Raw genomic sequence first — 19,903 nt, 5'->3', positions numbered from 1 at the left:
TTTGATTATTACTAGTTTTACTCCATAAACATGTTGACTCCTGACATAATTATTTTATTAAATCTGCTGTGAAGACAAAAAGGAATGAATTGGTAAATCAGGATGGAACTAAACTGGAAAATGTTTGTGTTTGAACTGCTGAGAAAAGGATATCAATTTTCTTGCTTTATATATTTATAAAAAACACTAGAAATAATATGTATTCAGCAGATATTGGAGAATCTACTGTATCAGTAGGGTGTTAGGAGAGTGAATTTTATTTGATGTACAATAGGAAGCCACTGACACTTTTTATAAGCAAGAGTGTACAGTGATCAGATTTGCATTTTTGAAAAATTCCTCTAGCTGCTATGTAGAGAATAGGTTGTAAGAGGGCACGAGTGGATGTATGTATGGTACTCCTAGAGCGACATGGTGTGGCTTGGGTTGATAATTGCTATAGGGAATGCAGAGCAGATTAACTTTAGAGGTAGACCAAGAAGATTTTAGTTTTATTGAGATGTAATTGACACAGAGCACTGTATAAGTTTAAGGCGTGCAGCACAATGATTTGACTTGCATGCATCATGAAATGATTATCACAGTACATTTAGATCTCATAGATACAAAACTAAAGAAAAAGGAAAAAATTGTGTTTCTTATGATGAGAACGTTTAGGGTTTACTCTCTTAACTTTCATATATAACATACAGCAGTATTAATTATATTTATCGTGTTGTACATTACATCCCAAGTTCTTATTTATCTTGTAACTGAAATTTTGTACCTTTTGACTGCCTTCCTCCAAATTCCCTCTCCCACTACCCTCCACCTCTGGTAACCACAAATCTGATCTCTTTTTCTAGTTGTTTGTTTGTTTTTGAAGTATAATTGACCTACAACACTAGGTTAGTTCCTGTTACACAACATAGTGATTTGGTATTTCTATACATTTCAAAATGATCGCCACGATAAATCTAGTTACGTCTGTCACCATACACAGATATTATTACATAGATATTGACTGTATTCCCCACACTATACATTTCATTTATTTTGCAACTGAAAGTTTTTACCACTTAATCTTGCCCCTATTTCTTTCCTCCCTTTACCCCCCTCCCTTTTGAGAAACACTTGTTTGTTCTCTGTGTCTATAACTTTTTTTTTGTTATGTTTGATCATTTGTTTTTTAGATTACACATATAAGCGAAATCATACATTGTCTTTCTCTGACTTATTTCACTTAGCATTATACCGTGTAGGTCCATCCATGTTGTCTCAAATGGCTGAGTAATATTCACACACATGCACACACACAACATCTTTATCCATTCATCTACTGATGGGCACGTTGGGTGCTTTCATATCTCTGCTATTGTAAGTAATACTGCATTGAGCATTGTGGTGTATATATCTTTTCTAATTAGTGTTTTTGTTTTCTTCAGGTAAATATCCAGGAGTGGAACTGATGAATCACATGATCATTCTATTTTTAATTTTTTGAGGAATCTCCATACTGTTTTCCATAGTAGCTGCACCAGTTTACATTGCCACCAACAGTGCACAACAGTGCCCTTTTCTATACACCCTTGCCAACACTTATTTGCTGTCTTTTTGATAATAGCCATTCTGACAGATGTGAGGTGATACCTCATTGTGGTTTTGACTTGCATTCCCTAATGATTAGTGATGTTGAGCATCTTTTTATGGCCTGTTAGCCAACAGTGTCTTCCTTGGAATAACATCTTCAGATCCTCTGCCCATTAACCGTAGGGTAATGCATTCAGTGTGGTGCCCTGGCGACCTTGCTCACTTTGCGTATCCACATAGCCGACGCTCAGCCGTAGTCTGACCCAAGTCTTAACAGAAAGCCCCATGATTCTCCCTGGAACATGGCAAGATAGGCAGTCTTAAAAGGGCCATTGCAAGGCTGTTTATCATCTGCCTCCCTATCTTGAAGAAGGCTGCCGTGAGGCAAGTTCTGATCCCACTCCCTGGTTCCAGTGAGGCATGGGATTTCCACCTCACCCACATTCAGGTACAGATGTAGGCTAATAAAACTGCTTGGTTGGAATTTAGAGACGCCTCAGTAATAGAGCTATCCTCCACTTGAGGCATCTGTCATCTGCCTCCCCTGATTCAGTGTCAGCTACGGACATCCCTAGCGACCAGGGATACAGGACATTGACTCCACGCTGGTCTTGCTTTTGCTGTCTAAGTGATAAACTAAATCTATTTGAGCTCATTGTCTCCCTATTGGCCAAATCTACAGAAGGATGACAGCCAAACTAGCAGCTCTAGCTACTCTTGATAATAACTTCTTGGTTTCTGACTTAATAAATGTAGTGGGAGGAACCGGTTTGGGAAATTAGAGGAAATTCAGAGTTCTGTTTTGGGAAGTTAAATTTGAGGCATTTATAAAAAATCTGAATGAAGATGTCTATCAAGTAGGTGATGGGATATATGTCTGCAGCTCAGAGAAGAATAGGTACAAGTTAAGGAGTCAGCAGTAGCTAAATAGTAATTTAAGTCATTATTCCAGCTGAGACCCCCGAGGAAGCAGATAGGCAGAGAAGCCCAACTACATGTTGACTTTTAGAAGTCAGGGGAGAGAATGGGCCAAAAGAAACAGATACGGGAGGAACTTGAGGAACCAAAGAATGTGGTGTCCCCAGAGCCAGAAAAAGAGTCAATGACATCAAATGCTACTTGGGCACTGAAAGAAAAGGACAGGTGCATCAGCTGGGTTTGGGAACATGCATATTGTTGCATGTTATTTTTTCAAATGAAGGGATGGAAACTGAGAAGTATCTTATAAGGGGTGAAGAATAAACAACGGCCAGTGTAGACAATTTATTTGAAAAGTTGCTGTCAGAGCAGAGAAATGGGGTAACTGGAGGGTATGTGGAGTTGTGTGAGGGTTTTTATTTAAGATGCTAGAATTTTTAAAATGGTATAACCAGGAATTAAGCCTACTTTTTTCCCCAGTAATTACAGAAATACATCTTTTTAGTTGAAGTTAGAATTTTCATTTTACTTTAATTATGTAAAGGTGTTCTAATCATAATTTTAGAACACAGGCATCTAAAAAAGATTGTATATCAAATATATTTATGTTCTCCCATCTTTGTTTACTTAGTAACTGATTATCTGACAGTAAAGAAGGTCACAAAAGAATCATCCAGTGTAAAACACAGATTTCCAGTGTCTGATTCTTATCCTCAGGAAACATTAAAGCTGAGAATGAAATTAAATTGGAAAAAGTGATATTGTGACCTCATATGGGAAAACCCAAGTGAACTTTTTGGCCAACCCAATAAATTGTCATGGATTTTTGTTAATATTACAAATTAACGGAGTTTTTTTTCTGACACCCAGAAGTAAGTAATAAATCTTTTATATGTGACCATTAAATATAAGGACCTACTTGTGCTCAGTGCTGTTCATAATAATGTACTATGTGTAACACAGTGGTAAGGTTTCTACATACTTTAGCTCAGTTGATTTTCACAGAAACCCTTTGAGGGAGGCATTGTTTTAATCCCTGTTTTTCAGAAGGGGAAACTGAAACTCAGAGTTTATGACAAATTACACAGGAAATGGTAGCTAAATCCAGGCAGTATGATTCAGAGCCTATGGTCAACACCATACATACTTCCTTTCTAAAGGAATTATACAGCAGAATTGTTTTTGAGGGTTTTTTGAAGTTTGGAGGTTTTTTGTGTTTTTTTTAACTGTTTAGTCTATCTAAATTAACTTTGGATAATTGAAAAATTGTTTTAAGATATCAAAAATGATATTATTGTAAAAAGGCACTTTGACCTAAGGTGAAGTTCCACTGTCATACTTTTTTTTTTTTGGCCATGCTGCCGTGCGGCTTGTGGGGATCTTAGTTCCCTGACCAGGGACTCAACCGGCAGTGCAAGCATGGAGTCCTAACCACTGGACCACCAGGGAATTCCTATGTCACACCTTATCTTGACTGTGTAACCTCAGAAGTTTCCTGTTTTAAAATGTTACTACCTTGGTTTAGGCTTTTGAGAAATGATTCCACTAACAGTATTAAGAAAGCTGCTGTGTTCCCTTGCATCTCACGATGATCTCTTTTGTGAAGACGCTAGTAAGCACTGCCAGACAGGCTCATCTCTAGTCCCTCAGGGGCCCTGCACCAGCAACAAAATGCTGAAACCAGCAACAGAACTAAAACCACTGCTTTCCTTTTCTTTTCACCAATGTCCCTGTGCTAAATGCACTGCTTAAAGAGAAACTTGGCCAAATAAATATTTTCATGTAGGTCGAATACTAGAATGACGAGTGATTGGACTTATGGACAACTTGTACCAACTAGAAACCCAGTAGATTCCAACCTCAGTTTTCCAAGCTCTTCCTTGATCATCACCTGAAATGAAAGATCTAATTGTTTCAGTCAGGGTCCAGATGGTAAAATAGTAACCACACCTGTTATTTTAACAGATAACTATTACTATAAGGAATTAAACAAGTGTTAGAGATCTGAAAAAGCTAAAAGGGCCATGAGATAACATGGAAGCACCTACCAAATATATACACACAAAATAGTAACAATAGTTATCTCCTAGTAATAAGATTATAGCTAATTTTTCTACACGTATTAAAACTAATACTACCCTCATGTTAGAGCCTAAAAGTAATGCTTCTTCAAGTCAGTCAATGCAGTAGACAGTAGAGACAAAATCCTCCAGAATATGGCTATATAATCATATGGCATATGAGATTTCACCATTGGAAAGCACCCCCTTGTCATGAAGTTGCAGGTTCAAGAAGAGGCTGCCTATGACTGTAACACTGGCACCGATTAATGCACCCCTCTACTTAAAGAGCCCAAAATAAAAATCAGTTTCCTGGGACAAATGAGTCCTTCAGAGGTGAACTGAAAGTTTCACAACTTAGCTGCAGTACCTAGTATCAAACATCAACATTTTGTTTGCTCTCAACCCCATCCCACTGTGGCCATTTTTTGAGAAAATGCTTTTCTTATCCACATGGTCACTGAGTTGATTGGTAGACGCGTGGGCACCTGACCCAAGCGGACCCTTCTCTTGGACTGGAATTGGGAGGTAAGGTTCTCTTTGGGTGGCTGATCAAGCACATATAACACTTGAGTGCTACTGGTGGCCTTGTGCCTCTATGTGGGTTGAGGAACAAATGGAGGACGGAGCCAGTACGCACTGAGGGGCACAGCTGGCTGTGTCTGAATCCCCAGCCACAGCCTCTGCCTGCAGCTACTCAGTCCCCCTTAGAGTAGTCTAAAAACAGTTCTTTCCTTTCTTCAGAAAGAGTTTCAAGGAAAATGGCTAGAGAATTAAACTTTGACTTTATTGTGTACGTGGATGCTGTTAAAATTTTGAATTCATGCAATTTAAAACTGCCATGCATAAAAAACTATTTAAAATTTGGTAAGAAAAATGAAAAATTGGGAACCCCTGGGGGTGCAGTGGTTAGGACTCAGCACTTTCACTGCCAGGAGCCCGGATTCAATCCCTGGTCAGGGAACTAAGATCCCACAAGAAACGTGGCATGGCCAAGAAAAAGAAAAAACAAAAACAAAAGAAAAAGGAAAAGAATTCTAAACACAGTGGTTCGTTAAAATGTTTAAAATATTGGTTTTAAATACTGAGTATAGACAAGGAGAACTGTATTCCTGGGAATAAACAGTATAATTGTATAGAGAAAAAAACAGAAAATCAACGTATTATTGCTCCAATAAGTTTCCCATATTAAAACCACAATGACGCGCTAAAACATTTTATGCTCTGTTCCAATATGCTGGTACTACAAGTACCAATAGGCTACAACACCCATAATAACTTGCTTGTAGCCCTGACCTTAAAAATAAATGGCTGCTGTGAAATAACATGACTAAACCAAGAGATGATAACTTACAAATCAAAAGGAGACAATATAAAACACAGGACCAAAAATCAGGCATAAAAAGAAAACAACATAACCTTATTTTGAGAACACTATTCCTTCATCACAAAGGATACTTCTTGCACACTGATGCTCACAGATATACACTTACAGTAATTCTTCACACATCCAGAAATGCAACAGGTCACTAAATCAATGACTAATACAAGTTACAGACTTCAAATGATAACACCAGATTTCATAACAGATGACAGTAACATACTAAACTAAGAAATTCTTATTAAGTGGAATGTCTATAAAGTGTCTACAGAGTTCTTCATCCTCCATGATTCTCTTAGCCCTCTGCGTTTACCATTCATTTTCACCCATTTCTATAGGAGAATTGTTTGGGGTGGAACAGGATGAATAATTGCCACACTCAGGTATGGGCTTCTGTGGTAGCCAGTTGTTTTCTTGCAAGAGTGGTCTGGTAGACAAAGAAAATTGAATCTCAAAAAATTCTAATGACTCTCCATTGTCCTTCTCCATCAGGAACTGATAGTCGCCAAACCGAACCATGCATTTGTGTGGCAGGTCCATTTTATTTAGGTAGCCCAGCTCCTTGTTGTCCACAATCAGACTGGTCTTCTTACTCATATTTTTAATTTCAAAAGAGAGAACTGAGCTATCAAACTTCTTAAACAGCTGCAGAGAAAACTGTACTCGGGAAACCTGTTTGTCCTGAAAGGTATAATGACAGGCATTGGAATTCCGGCCAAATTTCACCACTTCGCTGGAGGGGAGTTTCTCTCGGTTAAAAAACCTTATTGATTGGAATATTCCACTTCGCTGGTGGCCAGGATGGTAAACAGTCATCTGGAGACAAGTTACTGTCTCTTCAGTGTCAGCATCTTCGAAATTAGACATGATGTGCACCAGAATCTGACCTGCCTACAACAATCAAATCAGCAGGTTAGTTCACTCCCATACATCAGGCATTGAGATTTTTGATTCTAACATTCTGATGAAAATCTCCTGATAGGTGATTTATTTAGACTTTAAGAAAACAATACATAGGCAGGATATTTTCAGTTAACTAGTAGATATGTGAAATCTTACACCAAGCCCCATACAAACTGGTGCATTACTTTTTCCTCTCTAGTTTTCATTTCTAGTTTGACAGTAAGCCCACACATAGAATCTGGACAATAACAAGGAATGATTATTGATGAAGCAATTTGGGGGGAGCATAAAGAACCTTCAGTTCCTTTCTCATTTAAATAGAGTGACTTGGTCCCAGACCAAATATGACAACTGTACTTTAAAAAGAAAATCAGGAATACAGAAACCCTTTGGTTTGAACACCCTCAGAGGATATACACATAAAGAAAACCTACCATTTATTAACCGAATTAAAATCTAATGTATTATGAATTTTGTATTGTTTTGGGTGGAACAGGATGAATAACTGCCACACTCAGGTATGGATTTCTGTGACCTTTGACGTATTATATATTATCCTGATTAAAGAAATGTAAAAGTTATAAACAAATAACTGCAACATTTCTCCTTTATATCCTGACTTAGATTTCTAGTAGGGAAAGGGTTAAAAATAGTAACCGCTTTAAAAGTTTATTTTATTCTCTAATTTTTTAATTTCGACATTATACACTTTTTACTTAAAAAAAAAAAGTCTCCACAAGGTAGTTCTAAATATCACAGTCTGTACCTGTAATGACTGGACAGACAAACTGTCATTAACCACAAGCAGCACAATTTAACTGCTGTTAACCGCATCCCTCTATAGAGCGCATGGCCCCGTGGCGCCCCCCACCTCCACTTCACTACATGCACCTTTAATACTCAGTGGAGTAGTTCAAGCAGTAAACAAGACAGAAGAATTAGTTACAAAAACCTATGACACAAAACTGCCACTTTATTTTAAAAGAATTACATGCACATGATTTAAAAATTCAAACACTTAAAAGGGATTTTTTAAAGTAGCTTATCTCCACCCTAATCCTTTTTTTTTTTTTACTCTTCTAGACTCAACCACTGCAAAAGTTGCTTTTATCCTTACGGAAGTCTCCTTTACACAGCAAGCAAAACTCTGTGCAAAGACACATACATTCCTACACAGAGAGAAAAAAATTTCTTACACAAATAGAACATACTGTATTTAGTTCTAGACCTTGCATTTTTCAATTAACAATACAAATACAAATACTAGTACTGTATTTAGTTCTAGACCTTGCATTTTTCAATTAATAATACAAATGGATATATTTACATATCTGTAAATATTTACAGATATGCTCCCTGCATTCCTTAAATACGATGCAGTATTTACGGTGGGGTTTGCGGAGCAACAGCCTTAAGTGAAGTTGATTTGTAGTTTTATTGGTTTTTGTTTGCCGTCTGTATTAGATATTGGTATCAAAATTATGCTGGTCAAAAAGAAAAAAAACAGAATGTTTTCTTTCCATGCTTGCTGCTATTTACTTTTAAAATACAATCCTTTTTTCTGTTTTGCAAAGTTGTGTTGCTAAAAATCAAACTCGATTTATTCAATTACTTAACGAATGACAAGCAAAATTTCTTTTTTCTTCATTTAGAAGTATATTTTTAATTTTAAATTTACTTTCATAATAGGTTCTTTTTGGACATTATTATTTCATACTGCCTCACCCAAGCAGACAACAAATGTCCAGCTATAAGCAGAAAAAGAGAAAGGAACGCTCAAAATCTTGGGCCAAGGGTGGTAAAAATTACTATGAAACCAAAGGCAGCAAGAATTAACACACAGTGGGTAGAAGTGGTTAATCACCGTGATTTGAAAATACTTTAATTACAATAACAAAGTCATTATTTAAGAAGCAGAGAGCTTCAAAGAGAATAATTATAACAAATCATGAGATCTGTTGACCAGATGAGTGGTTGACAAGAATTAGCTGATAACAAGTAAAGAGCCTAAAGAGAAAGAGCAAGAATCTGTCATGATCTCTGCCTTGTCTAGGATACCCTGCCATCACCCTAATTCATTCTTGGACATTGGACAACAACAGTTCCAAAAGGAGACCTGGAGTTTAAAACATGGTATATTCTGAATATAGTCTTTTGGTAATGCCCAAACTTTGTTTCTGTGGTTTTTTATATAACCTAGTAGCTCAGAATTCAGTCACTTGAGCAAATTCACCATGAAGAAAATTTTGCTCCATAAGGCTCTTCTGCCTAGTACCCAGGGCAGATACATTAAAGGAAAAATCTGGCATTCTGGTTTACACATCCGTGGCTATTTTTTAAGTGTCTTGAATCAATTTTCAGCTTTTGATGAACGTCTGGGTTCACAGTTGTGACCCTCCAACAAACACTGAGGCAGACCATGTTACTGTCAAATATTTGCTGCCCCTCACCACCTATCTCTGCTGCTTCTGCCCCTTCAGAAAGATGACACTTCCCACTCTAGTGACAACCATATCAATGAAATGTGAGTGGAAATCACATGGAAGCTTATTTCCAAGTGTAGGTTTTCAAAACCACTGTGTACACAGGCCTCTCCTCTCTCCATATGCCACATCCGTGGTCCACAAAAGGAGCGCTCACTGTGGGGTCCCAGAGGGAAGGGCCAAAGACAGAGCCATAGAGATTCGTAACATGAGCAAGAAATCAACCCTTCTTGTAAGCTGTTACTGAGTCACAATGTACCCTGACATATGCACTCAGTTATCTTATGAATGTATGAAATGATTACAAAGCCTGACAGTAAAAAAAAAGGCTGCCACCTACTGTATGCCTTTCATGTGCCAAGCACAGTGCTAGCCCTTTATACATACTGTCTTACTTAATTTTCAAAGTAACCCTATGAATCACCACCTCACAGATGAGGGAGTGAAGTCTCAGAGGGTTTAGCTAAGTAGCCCAGGTCACAAAGCCAGTGTCAAAGGCAGGATTGAAACAGGACAGAAATGCACCCTCTCTCTTGTGCACTACAAACATTACTCCCTGTTACCAGTTATTTCACAAACTATAGCAGCTAACCAGTAGAGAAGAGCGCCATGGAGGTGTGTGTGTTAGAACTAGCAGGACACCAACCTAGAATCTAGTGTTGGGGAGGCAAATACACTGTCACTGGCTCCTCATAAGAGGCAGAGGCTATGTCGAGGCAGATTCACCAGGTTATGTCGAGTATCAGTTATCCTTAAGCCTGGGTGTATGGATGTTGGCATGTCACTGGTAATTATGGTGGGTTGTTAGGGAGTTCCAAAGTTGAATACACCATGGTTTCTGACCTCAAGGAACTCAGAAACTAACCTATTCATTAATTTCCAGAGCTGCAGCTTCCCTCTACAAAGTGACCTGAATCTGACATTTCAGAGTGGTCAGTGGAAAAAGAGAAAAGACAGAAACTAACAACAACAACAAAAAACTAAAATAATAAAATTGTTGGATCTTTTATTTAAAAAAATCACTAGTGTGCAGATGCTCAGAAGCAGCTTTTTCAAATCTGTTTGGCCTAAGTTGTCAAAGAAACATAAGAACAATGAGTTTATATAGCGGTAACAGTGGTTACCTCTGGAGAGGGAAACTGGGGTGAGGGGTGGAAAGGAGACTTTTCATTGCACACTCTGTACCTTTGGAATTTTAAACCATGTGCATCTAATATCTATTCAAACATACAACAAATACTTTCTTTACAAAGTCACAAACCATCTGATTTTTACGGAACTAAATGGAGTTGGAGATTATCATCAAAGCAGGTAAACCATGATCTCTGACATCAAAAAGCTGTAAAACACTAATGATATCTGACATACAGTAATACTGGTGTTAAGAATTGAACTATAATAACTTTGCTGGCACTGAGCTAATAGAAAGGGAAGAGAAACTTGGAAGCACAGCAAAAGACAGCTATCCTGACCCCCTTTCACCAGGTCACCACCCTGCAGTGTGGCTTGGAAGATACACATGAACGCTACTGTTCAGCAGAATCAATACTTACTTAAGCAACAGGTCTTGCTAAAGGTGTCGTGAAAACCAAAATTAGCAGAAGGTGAAACTTAGTAAGGCTCAGGTTTTTCCAGAGACGGTGTCTTCCTTTTCCCACTCTCCCCGATTGGCCTGCAGCCAGCCTAGATTGCCGAGTCCGATTCACCGCGGCTGCGGACTTCCGCTGCGAGGCTCAGGGTGTATTCCCGCTCCAGAAAATTTGGCAAATTCCTCCTTTCAATCTGAAAGCTAGAGAAAGTTCCAGAAAACCACGGATTACGTTATCTTCCTAACCAAGCAGGCCGAAGCAAGGCGGGTCTACATGCGACCGTTCGGTGAGCTACACTTCATAATACATGGAATTCCTTTTTGTTTACCGATGGGGGGGGGGGGGAGCTCTGCAAAGCACAGAAAAGTACAAGGAAACCACTTACATCCCATCTCCAATATCTCCTTTTCAGTGCTCCCCGGCTCCATTTATAATTCCTGTATTTTGTAAAGCTGAGATGACGCCGTAAATAATCGCTCGAGCGTCTACCCGCCGCCGAGTCGGCGGGAGGAGCAGGTGATGACTTTCTGAGCAACGCCCCGGAAGACTCCTTGACAAAGCTTCCCTCTCCGCGCGATAAACAGAAAAGACACAGTCCCCACTTCACCCCCCAGAGGCGCCACCAGACAGGTACCTTAGGGTCCCAGGGTCCGTGAACTTCCCCTTGGTTTCCGGGCTCGGCACTAGGCTCAGGGACGTGCGCTGGGTCGGGCGATGCTCGCCGCCCACCGCCGCGCGTGCGCGCGGGACTCGGCGGGGTCGGGGATGGGAGTAGGGGGAGCAGGTGTGAGCCGAAGCGGGGGGACAGGGCCGAGGGGAGAGAGGGACGCAGACGCAACCCAGCCGGGGGAGCGGGGGGCCTGCGGGCTCCAGACCCTCCGGCACGCGCGGCTGCTCCTTCCACTGGCGGACTGAGTGCGCCCCCTCCTCTGAGCCTTTAAAATCGAAAGCGCGGAGACTCCTAGACTCCGCCCGGCCTTTGCCACCCACCCCCAACCCCTGCCCCCGCCCCCCGGTGCCTTCCCGCCCCCGCCTTCTGGGCATCCGCATCCGTCGACCGTTCAGAGGAGAAAGCCCAGCCCCCAGGTCGGGTTTGGTCGTGGTAAACCGGCGGCGACCCCACCTCCCGAACAATGGCCCCTCCGAAGAGGATGTGACTGGCTAGTGGAATTTTGAAAAGGGAACGGAATCACTTCAACATTAAAGGCGACTTCCCCACACAGCAAGTGTTGGCCTGGGATGGGGGTGGGGAGAGGCGGTGCGGGGCGCACACGATTCTTATCTAATCCTCACGGTCGGGAGAGTAAGTCCACCTTCCAAATGAGTCAGCTGAGGCCCAGTGAGCGGATAAGTTTCGGGGCGAGGAAGAGGCAGGATCTGAACTTGCTCCAGAGCTCTTAACCAGCCTCCTGCTACCCCATGGTCTTTACACCCGAGCGTCCAGGCGCTGCCTCTCTCCCCATCCACCTGAAGGCACTCCTCACGCAACACCCAGGGTCTCGGGTTCCAAAAGTAAGGGCTAGTATTAGGTGCAACGGGACATACTCAACCTCCCAGGAGTCCTTTATACCTTAAATAAGGTGATATACTATTTGCCTGCCTCAGGGAGAAGATTTGGGATGAACCAAAGGTGGAGACAGCCTGAAGACAATAGGTGTCTAGAGGGAGACAGGAGACTGTGTGGGGAGAAAAAGGACTGAGAACAGCAGTGGGAGGACAAAGCTGGCGGTGACCTAGGTCATAGTGGCCTGCTTACTTCAAGGCTTGGGAAACCGCCCACCAGTTCTGGTAAATGTCTGATGGAAGCCACTCATTTGTCTGGGTTCTGTCCTTGACTTCAGGAGAGTGTTTGTTTATGGGTCTGCTTCACTGGCAATAAAATAACAGTGATGCTTGCTGCTTCACCGCTTGATAAAGAGGTTCTGAGGCGGGGTTAACTATTGAACACTCAAAGTTACATGTAATCAAGAAGCATAAGCATGAGGAAGGAGGGGGTGCATCTTTAAGTGAGGCAGATTCCTGTAAGGCTGCAATTTTGTTAATCATCAACATTTACTGTTTCTTCCCTGAAAGAGAGACAGTCATAGTATCTTTCTTCAATCAAAGAACAGTAGAGCAGGTGGAAGATAAGTCATGCAATTTGACACCAATAAACTCACACAATAAAATAATATTATCAGAATTGGAGTTTCCAGGCTTCCCTGATGGTGCAGTGGTTAAGAATCCGCCTGCCAATGCAAGGGACATGGGTTCGAGCCCTAGTCTGGGAAGATTGCCACATGCCACAAAGCAGCTAAGCCCCTGTGCCACAACTACTGAGGCTGTGCTCTAAAGCCTGCGAACCACAACTGTTGAGCCCATGTGCCACAACTACTGAAGCCCATACACCTAGCACCCATGCTCTGCAACAAGAGAAGCCACCACAATGAGAAGCCCATGCACTGCAAGGGAGAGTAGCCCCTGCTCTTCGCAACTAGAGAAAGCCCCTGTGCAGCAATGAAGTCCCAACACAGCCAATAAATAAATAAAATAATTAATTAATAAAAAAAAGAATTGGAGTTTCTAGTTTCTAAACTTTAAAATTAAATAAGATGTGAAAATGCTTTATAAACTGCAAGGGACTATTTAAGTCGGTGTTATTGATAACACATAGAGAAAATGCAACAACTGTTAAATTTCATGATGCTGAACATTATTCCATTTTTTTCTTTTCTTTAAGATTACTTATCTGATTTATTAAATGACCCAAAATGAAATTTGACTAAGCCTTCAATTCCAGATCAGAATCTAATCTCAGTAATGGTTTTCTCCCTCTGACAACTGGTTAAAAACAATGGGCCTTGAACTGAAAATGGCTTTGTGCAAGTTGAGAAACAGCCAAGAGTGCACATTTGAAAAGTTTCTGTTCCTTAAAGGTTTGAAGGGACACTTGGTGGTGGCTACATGCTCCTGATTTCAAACTATAATACAAAGCTTTATAATCAAAACAGTATGGTACTGGTACAAAAACAGACACAGATCAAGGAACAGAATAGAGTCCAGAAATAAACCCATGCATCTATGGTCAATTAATCTAGACAAAGGAGGCAAGAATATGTAATGGGGGAACGAGTTTCTTCAATAAATTGTGTTGGGAAAACTGGACAGCTACATGCAGAAGAATAGAACCACTTTCTTACACCATATACAAAAATAAACTCAGAATGGATCAAAGACTTAAACATAAGACCTGAAACCTAAAACTTCTGAAGAAAACATAGGCAATACACTCTTTGATATTGGGCTTAGCAGTATTTTGGGGGGTCTGTCTCCTCAGGCAAGGATAAAAATAACAAAAACAAGTGGGAGTACATCAAACTAAAAAGCTTTTGCACAGTGAAGGAAACCATCACAAAACAAAAGGCAAGATACTCAATGGTAGAAGATATTTGCAAATGATATATCTGATAAGGAGTTTATATTCAAAATATACAAAGAACTCATACAACTAATATCCAAAAAAATAAAAATTAAAAAAAGGTAGAAGACCTGAATAGGCATTCTTCCAAAGAAGACAATATGGATGGCCAACAGGCACATGAAAAGATGCTCAGCATCACCAATCGTCAGGCAAATGCAAATCAAAACAACAATGAGATATTACCTCATATCTGTCAGGATACCTATTATCAACAAGACAACAAACAAGTAATGGCAAGGATTTGGAGAAAAGGAAACCCTTGTGCACTGTTGGAGGAAGTGTAAATTGATGCCGCCACTTTGGAAAACAGTATGGAGAGTCCACAAATAATTTAAAAAAAAACTGCCATATGATTCAACAATTCCATTCTGGGGTATTGATCGAAAAGAAATGAAAACACAAATTTGAAAAGGTATATGCACTGCAGCATTATGTACAATAACCAAGATAAAGAAACAACCTAAGTGTCCACCAATAGATGAATGGCTAAAGAAGATATGGTAAATATATACAAGGTTATATTAGCCATAAAAAGGGTGAAATCTTGCCATTTATGACAACATGGGTGGATGTAGAGGGCATTATGATACGTGGAATAAATCAGAGAAAGGTAAATACTGTATGATTTCACCTATATGTGGTAGCTTAAAAAAAAAAGTGAACAAACATAACAAAACAGAAACAAACTCATAGATACAGAGACCATACTGGCAGTTGTCAGCGATATGGGAAGATGGGCAAAATAGGGAAAGGGGATAAAGAGGTACAAACTTCCAGTTGTAAAGTAAGTCACAGAGATATACAAGATAGGGAATAAAGTCAATAATATTGTAATAACTTTGGTGAGAAATGATAACTGGACTTACCATGGAGATCATTTCATAAAATATAAAAATGTGGAATCACTATGTTGTACACCTGAAACTCATATACTATGTAAGTCAATTGTATTTCAATTAAAAAAAAAGATTTTAAATCACTAATATGTAAATTAGGCAAAGTACTCTGTAATAATTTCTTTTGTTACTGTTTCTGTTTGTGTAAAACCACTAGAAACATTTTTAATAGAAGAGATTATTTTACAGTTCTACTACAGACTTTACTTGTTTTACTGTTATTTAAGATCAAAGATTAGAGTAACAATAGCATTTACAGAAAAACATTAATATCATTCTTTCATAATGAAAATGTCTTTCTGTTAAAGGAACACAGTAGGACTTTGATGAAAGTTTACTAGATATTATAGGAAGAGGTTTATAAAATATCCTCATCTCAGGCTATGATTTCTTTGAAAACAAGTGAATTACTAAAAGCCCATGTGGAAATACCTCAGCCAAAGTAACATCATTGTGAAGAAATGTAAGGATTCCAGCATGTGCTACCATCACGCATGTGCTGATGAGAACATACCTGCTGAAAATCAGTTTTGAAGCCCTCTTATTTACAGATTTTCTTTTCGGAAAGGAGAAAATTTTTGTTTTGGTTTCGATGTGGTTGTGTCATTTTGACAAACCCATTCTTTGATTTTGAAGTTTCAAGAACTTTCTCTTGCACTCTTAACTGCTCATGGGCTTTCAACATCTTTTTAATTAGACAGAATGTGGTTAAACTCCTTTCCTGTTAGTTTAATGAAGGAAGGCTTTGGATGGCTTTAAAACTTGGTTAACTTTCCTTGATATAGCCAAATGCTGTGCGGGTTGCTGGGGGTATAAGGAGTAAGCTAAATGCTTTCTGGAGGGTTTAAGTATTCCTAGGCTACTAATTAGGGAGATTAAAAGAAAGCCATCAGAGAAATGATACCCCAAAAGTCAGACCAGAATTGTTTATCAAAGCAAAACAGAAGAAAACACTAGGCATCTATGTTGTTGATACAAAAAAAGAGGGATTTACTATCTGAATTATCAGTGATGAATCATTTAATCTGAAAATAACACAAAATGCCTACAATTCAATAAATTTCTATCTAGCTTTGAACAGATTGAAATTTCCAAATTGTGTTCATGTTAAACAATAAAGTAAAATTTTGTCTCAGCTCTCATATTCAATTGATGATGTCCCTTTCAGTAACTGTTTCCCCTTCTATCACCACCCCTCACCTCTACCATATGGGTTGCAACATAATTTTTAATTCTGTTACCTGCATGTTTGGAACTACAAAAATATTTGTCCATGGAAAGGATCTAAAAAACAATTTTTAGATACTTTCATTGGCCCGTAATTAAGCTGATGTACCCGGAAGCCTATTATGTTTCACTTAAAAATCAAAAATAGAAGCTAATTTATGGTAATACAATCATGCACTATAAAAAAAAGAAAGTGATGGTTTTTTGTGTTGCCTATTGGCAACTGTGTTCTATGGTACTCGCCTTCTGCTCAGTGGACTCTAAGCACCTTGAATACAAACTCATCTAACTCTTCCTGGTCCAGCTCAGATGTTCAGATTTGGAGGAACTCAGTTCAGGAGCGCTCCATCGCAGGGCTGATGCGCTCTGCCAACCTGTGAAAACATTCAGAATGAACTGAGATAACTCACTTAGCTCTTTTCCCATTATCCCCTAAATGGGAGACAGGAGTAGGCCCAAAGTAATGAGAATAAAGAAAAACTAGTCTGGGCTTCACTTTCTCCCAATTTGGAGGTCAAGCGACGATAGTTAAAACAATTTAGATCTATGTGGACAGATCTGCTGGATGCACGTTTAAAGCAAAAAAGCAAAGTACAAAACAAAAATGCTGTATTTGTTGGGGGTGAGGAAATGTCGGTAAGTGCCTGAACTATCCACAAGGAGATCCAAGAATGGAACTGTAATACTGGTTAACCTGAGAAAAAGAATTGGGGAGACAGAGGGTAGAAGGTGGAGGTGGGAGAGATTTCTCATTGTGTACTTTTTCAAACTGTTTGGATTTTGGTCTCATTTGCGAGCAATATGGTTCCATGCACACACACACAAAGCTTTTTTAAGAAGAACCAAGTGAAAGAAGTCTGAGAGAAAGGTCTCACTTAATGCTTTGATGTCTCAATATTTTTCACATGTGAAGAACTGCAGTAAAATTCAGGCTCTCAAGAGAGTGATCAGACGGTGAGGAGAAAATTGGACCCCCCAGAGGCAGGGCACCTGGAGGGGGAGAGGGAGAAGAGGAGTCAGTCTGTCTCGGGCCATCTGTTCTGCCCCTCCCTGGGCAGTTGTGGGGAAATTGTGTGGTAAGCAGAATTCAAAGATGACCCCAAAGATTTTCACCCCCTGGTATACGCAGTTTGTAAAGTCTCCTTGCCTTGAGTGTGGGCAGAATCCATGAATATGATAGGATATCTTCCTGTGACCAGGTTTCTAATCAGTTGTCTTTGAACCCAAAGGGAGTTTTTCTGGTTGGGCTGGACCTACACATGTGAATCCTTCAAAGGGCTCAGCCCTTCAGGAAGTCAGACACATGTCCCTGCTGGCCTGGAAGCAAACGTCCATGTCAGGAACTGTCTACGGAAACCACACAGCAAGGAACTGTGGTTGACACCCAGGAGCTGAGAGTGATCCCCAGCCAACAGCTACCAAGAAGATGGCAACCTTGGTCCTATATTTGGAATTCTGCCAACAACCTGAATGTGCCTTGAAGGAGACACCCCAAGCCTCACATGAGAACTGCAGCATTCTCAGCTGTAATGTGCCCAGATTTCTGACTGATGAGACCTTGGAATAATAAATGAGTGCAGTCTTCTTTTTGTTTTTGTATACCGAACAACCTTTATTACCTTTCCTCTAAATTCTTAAATACTTATAAAATGTCCATGCTCTAGTTATAAAGTCATTATATAGACATTTAAAATGCATCTTTCTTTATAAATAATTTATATTTAGTTCATAGAACAGATCATTTAATGGGTGCTGATTTAAGCTGCTAAATTTGCGGTAATTTTCAGGCAACAAAAGAACACTAATATGGTTTTTTGGTTAGAGGAGCCCAGTGGATTGGGAGAGTCCTCAGTGGATCCTGATCCTGGAATCCCCAGTCATTTATTATGAGAGCCAGAGGCTTTGTAAGCCGGAAAAGAAGGGCCAGTTTTAGGGGGAAGGATGCATTATTTCTACCTGTCACATATCCTCCAAATCAAGTAACTTAATCTTTGCCTTGTTGAATCTAAACTTTGTCATATAGTACTCCTTATCAGTGTAATTTTTAGTAAAAGAAAAGATAAAAACCCAAAACCTCCTCTCCTTTTTTTTTTTTTTGGCACACGGGCTTAGTTGCTCCGCGACATGTGGGATCTTCCTGGAGCGGGGATCAAACCCGTGTTCTCGGCATTGGCAGGCAGATTCTTAACCACTGCGCCACCTAGAAAGGCCTCCTCTCCTTTAATATTTAAGTATTTACATTTCATTTGTTAGTGCTTCTCCATTAATTTTTGAAATCTAATGAATTACTAGCATCCTAACAAATAATGACTTTTTATATTACTGAGGGATTAGACAATATACATTAATTTATAATACAATAATTTCATTTTCTCATAAAATAAAATAGAAAATCTTCCTCAGAAAAATGTCATCCCTGGAATAAGTTCTCTTTTTGTCCTCCATCTCGTGTTCTTTCCTTATGCTTACCATCATTGTGCTGACAACTAATTCTGAGAAGAAAGTTCCAGAATGACATTCTGGCCATGACTCCCATAGAAATATCATTATTCCCTGCTGTTTGTGGCCTTCACATTTATTATGTAATTAGTTATATAATAAAAGGGTTAAGTTGGTCTTGAGCTCATAGTGCTCCATCACTGAAGAGCTTTGCAAGGAGTGTAATCCCCTCCAAAAATAGGCTCCACCTAGGTATTTTATTTAATCTAGGCTAAGACAAAGAGATTCTTTTTCTACTCTATCTTACTATGACTTTAAAAATATTTCATCTGCTTTCTACCACCACTCCACTGAATTTGTTCTTGCTAAAGCTATGCTTGACCTACTTGCCAAGCCAATGGACACTTTTCTATCCTCATCCTTTTTCATTTCTCTGTATCATTTAGTACTGTTGACCACTCTCACTTCATTGAAATATGACCCAACAACTCCATCATTCTAACCTACCTGGCTTTTAGAAAGGGCTGGCTTCATGGGGGTGTAACTTGGGCAGTGGCACAGGGCCCCATACTCAGGGCCTCATGCCTGGCTCTGATGTTGCCATCTTGAAATTCTTAATTTTTGGACAAAAGATCCCACAGATTATATAGCCAGTCCTGTTTTTAGAGCATAATTTTGTTTTGTTTTTTCTGCTATGATCTACACGTTCTTTCCCCATCTCCTCTCTTCCTGCATGAATACTGATATTACCACACTTGCTCTTTGTGACTTTTCACATCCTCCCTTGGTAATCTCTAACTACAGTTATTAATTTTTTGATAGCCTCTAAGTCATTTACCCATACTTCTATGTCTCTCACCCAGGCCTGTGCGTCTATCTCCTGAATATTTCTTTCTACTTTTTATTTCTACTGTTATTCTTATTAAGTCTAGTCATCACCACTGTATAGACCAGTGCAGTAGTCTTCTAACTCAATTT

The 19,903-nt window shown here is 39.6% G+C and overlaps 1 protein-coding gene and 1 long non-coding RNA gene across 3 annotated transcripts; one reads left to right on the top strand and one right to left on the bottom strand.

Moving 5' to 3' along the window:
• Positions 1-476: 476 nt before the first annotated feature.
• On the bottom strand, positions 477-11,859 carry TIFA (TRAF interacting protein with forkhead associated domain). 2 transcript variants are annotated; one of them, XM_057706707.1, is made up of 3 exons: positions 11,538-11,859; positions 10,868-11,103; positions 477-6,819 (listed from the first exon to the last, which is right to left on the bottom strand). In XM_057706707.1, the coding sequence occupies exon 3, from the start codon at positions 6,793-6,795 to the stop codon at positions 6,238-6,240; it is 558 nt and encodes a 185-aa protein (XP_057562690.1). In that variant the 5' UTR covers positions 6,796-6,819; positions 10,868-11,103; positions 11,538-11,859; the 3' UTR covers positions 477-6,237. The 2 variants fall into 2 exon arrangements, with proteins under 2 accessions (XP_057562690.1, XP_057562689.1); XM_057706706.1 differs by lacking the exon at positions 11,538-11,859 and adding an exon at positions 11,289-11,422.
• On the top strand, positions 11,055-18,063 carry LOC130835269 (uncharacterized). Its single transcript, XR_009048853.1, has 3 exons — positions 11,055-11,189; positions 11,316-11,533; positions 17,716-18,063. It is a non-coding gene; the product is annotated as an uncharacterized LOC130835269 (long non-coding RNA).
• Positions 18,064-19,903: the final 1,840 nt, after the last annotated feature.

This window comes from Hippopotamus amphibius, chromosome 13, assembly GCF_030028045.1.
Source record: "Hippopotamus amphibius kiboko isolate mHipAmp2 chromosome 13, mHipAmp2.hap2, whole genome shotgun sequence".
Lineage (NCBI taxonomy): Eukaryota > Metazoa > Chordata > Mammalia > Artiodactyla > Hippopotamidae > Hippopotamus > Hippopotamus amphibius.
Note: the sequence above shows the minus strand (reverse complement) of the source record. Positions and strands in the feature narration are given on the sequence as shown.

Bases quoted from the DNA above. Each gene is read 5' to 3' on its own strand.
- TIFA (XM_057706707.1), bottom strand. From the start codon at position 6,795: ATGTCTAATTTCGAAGATGCTGACACTGAAGAGACAGTAACTTGTCTC.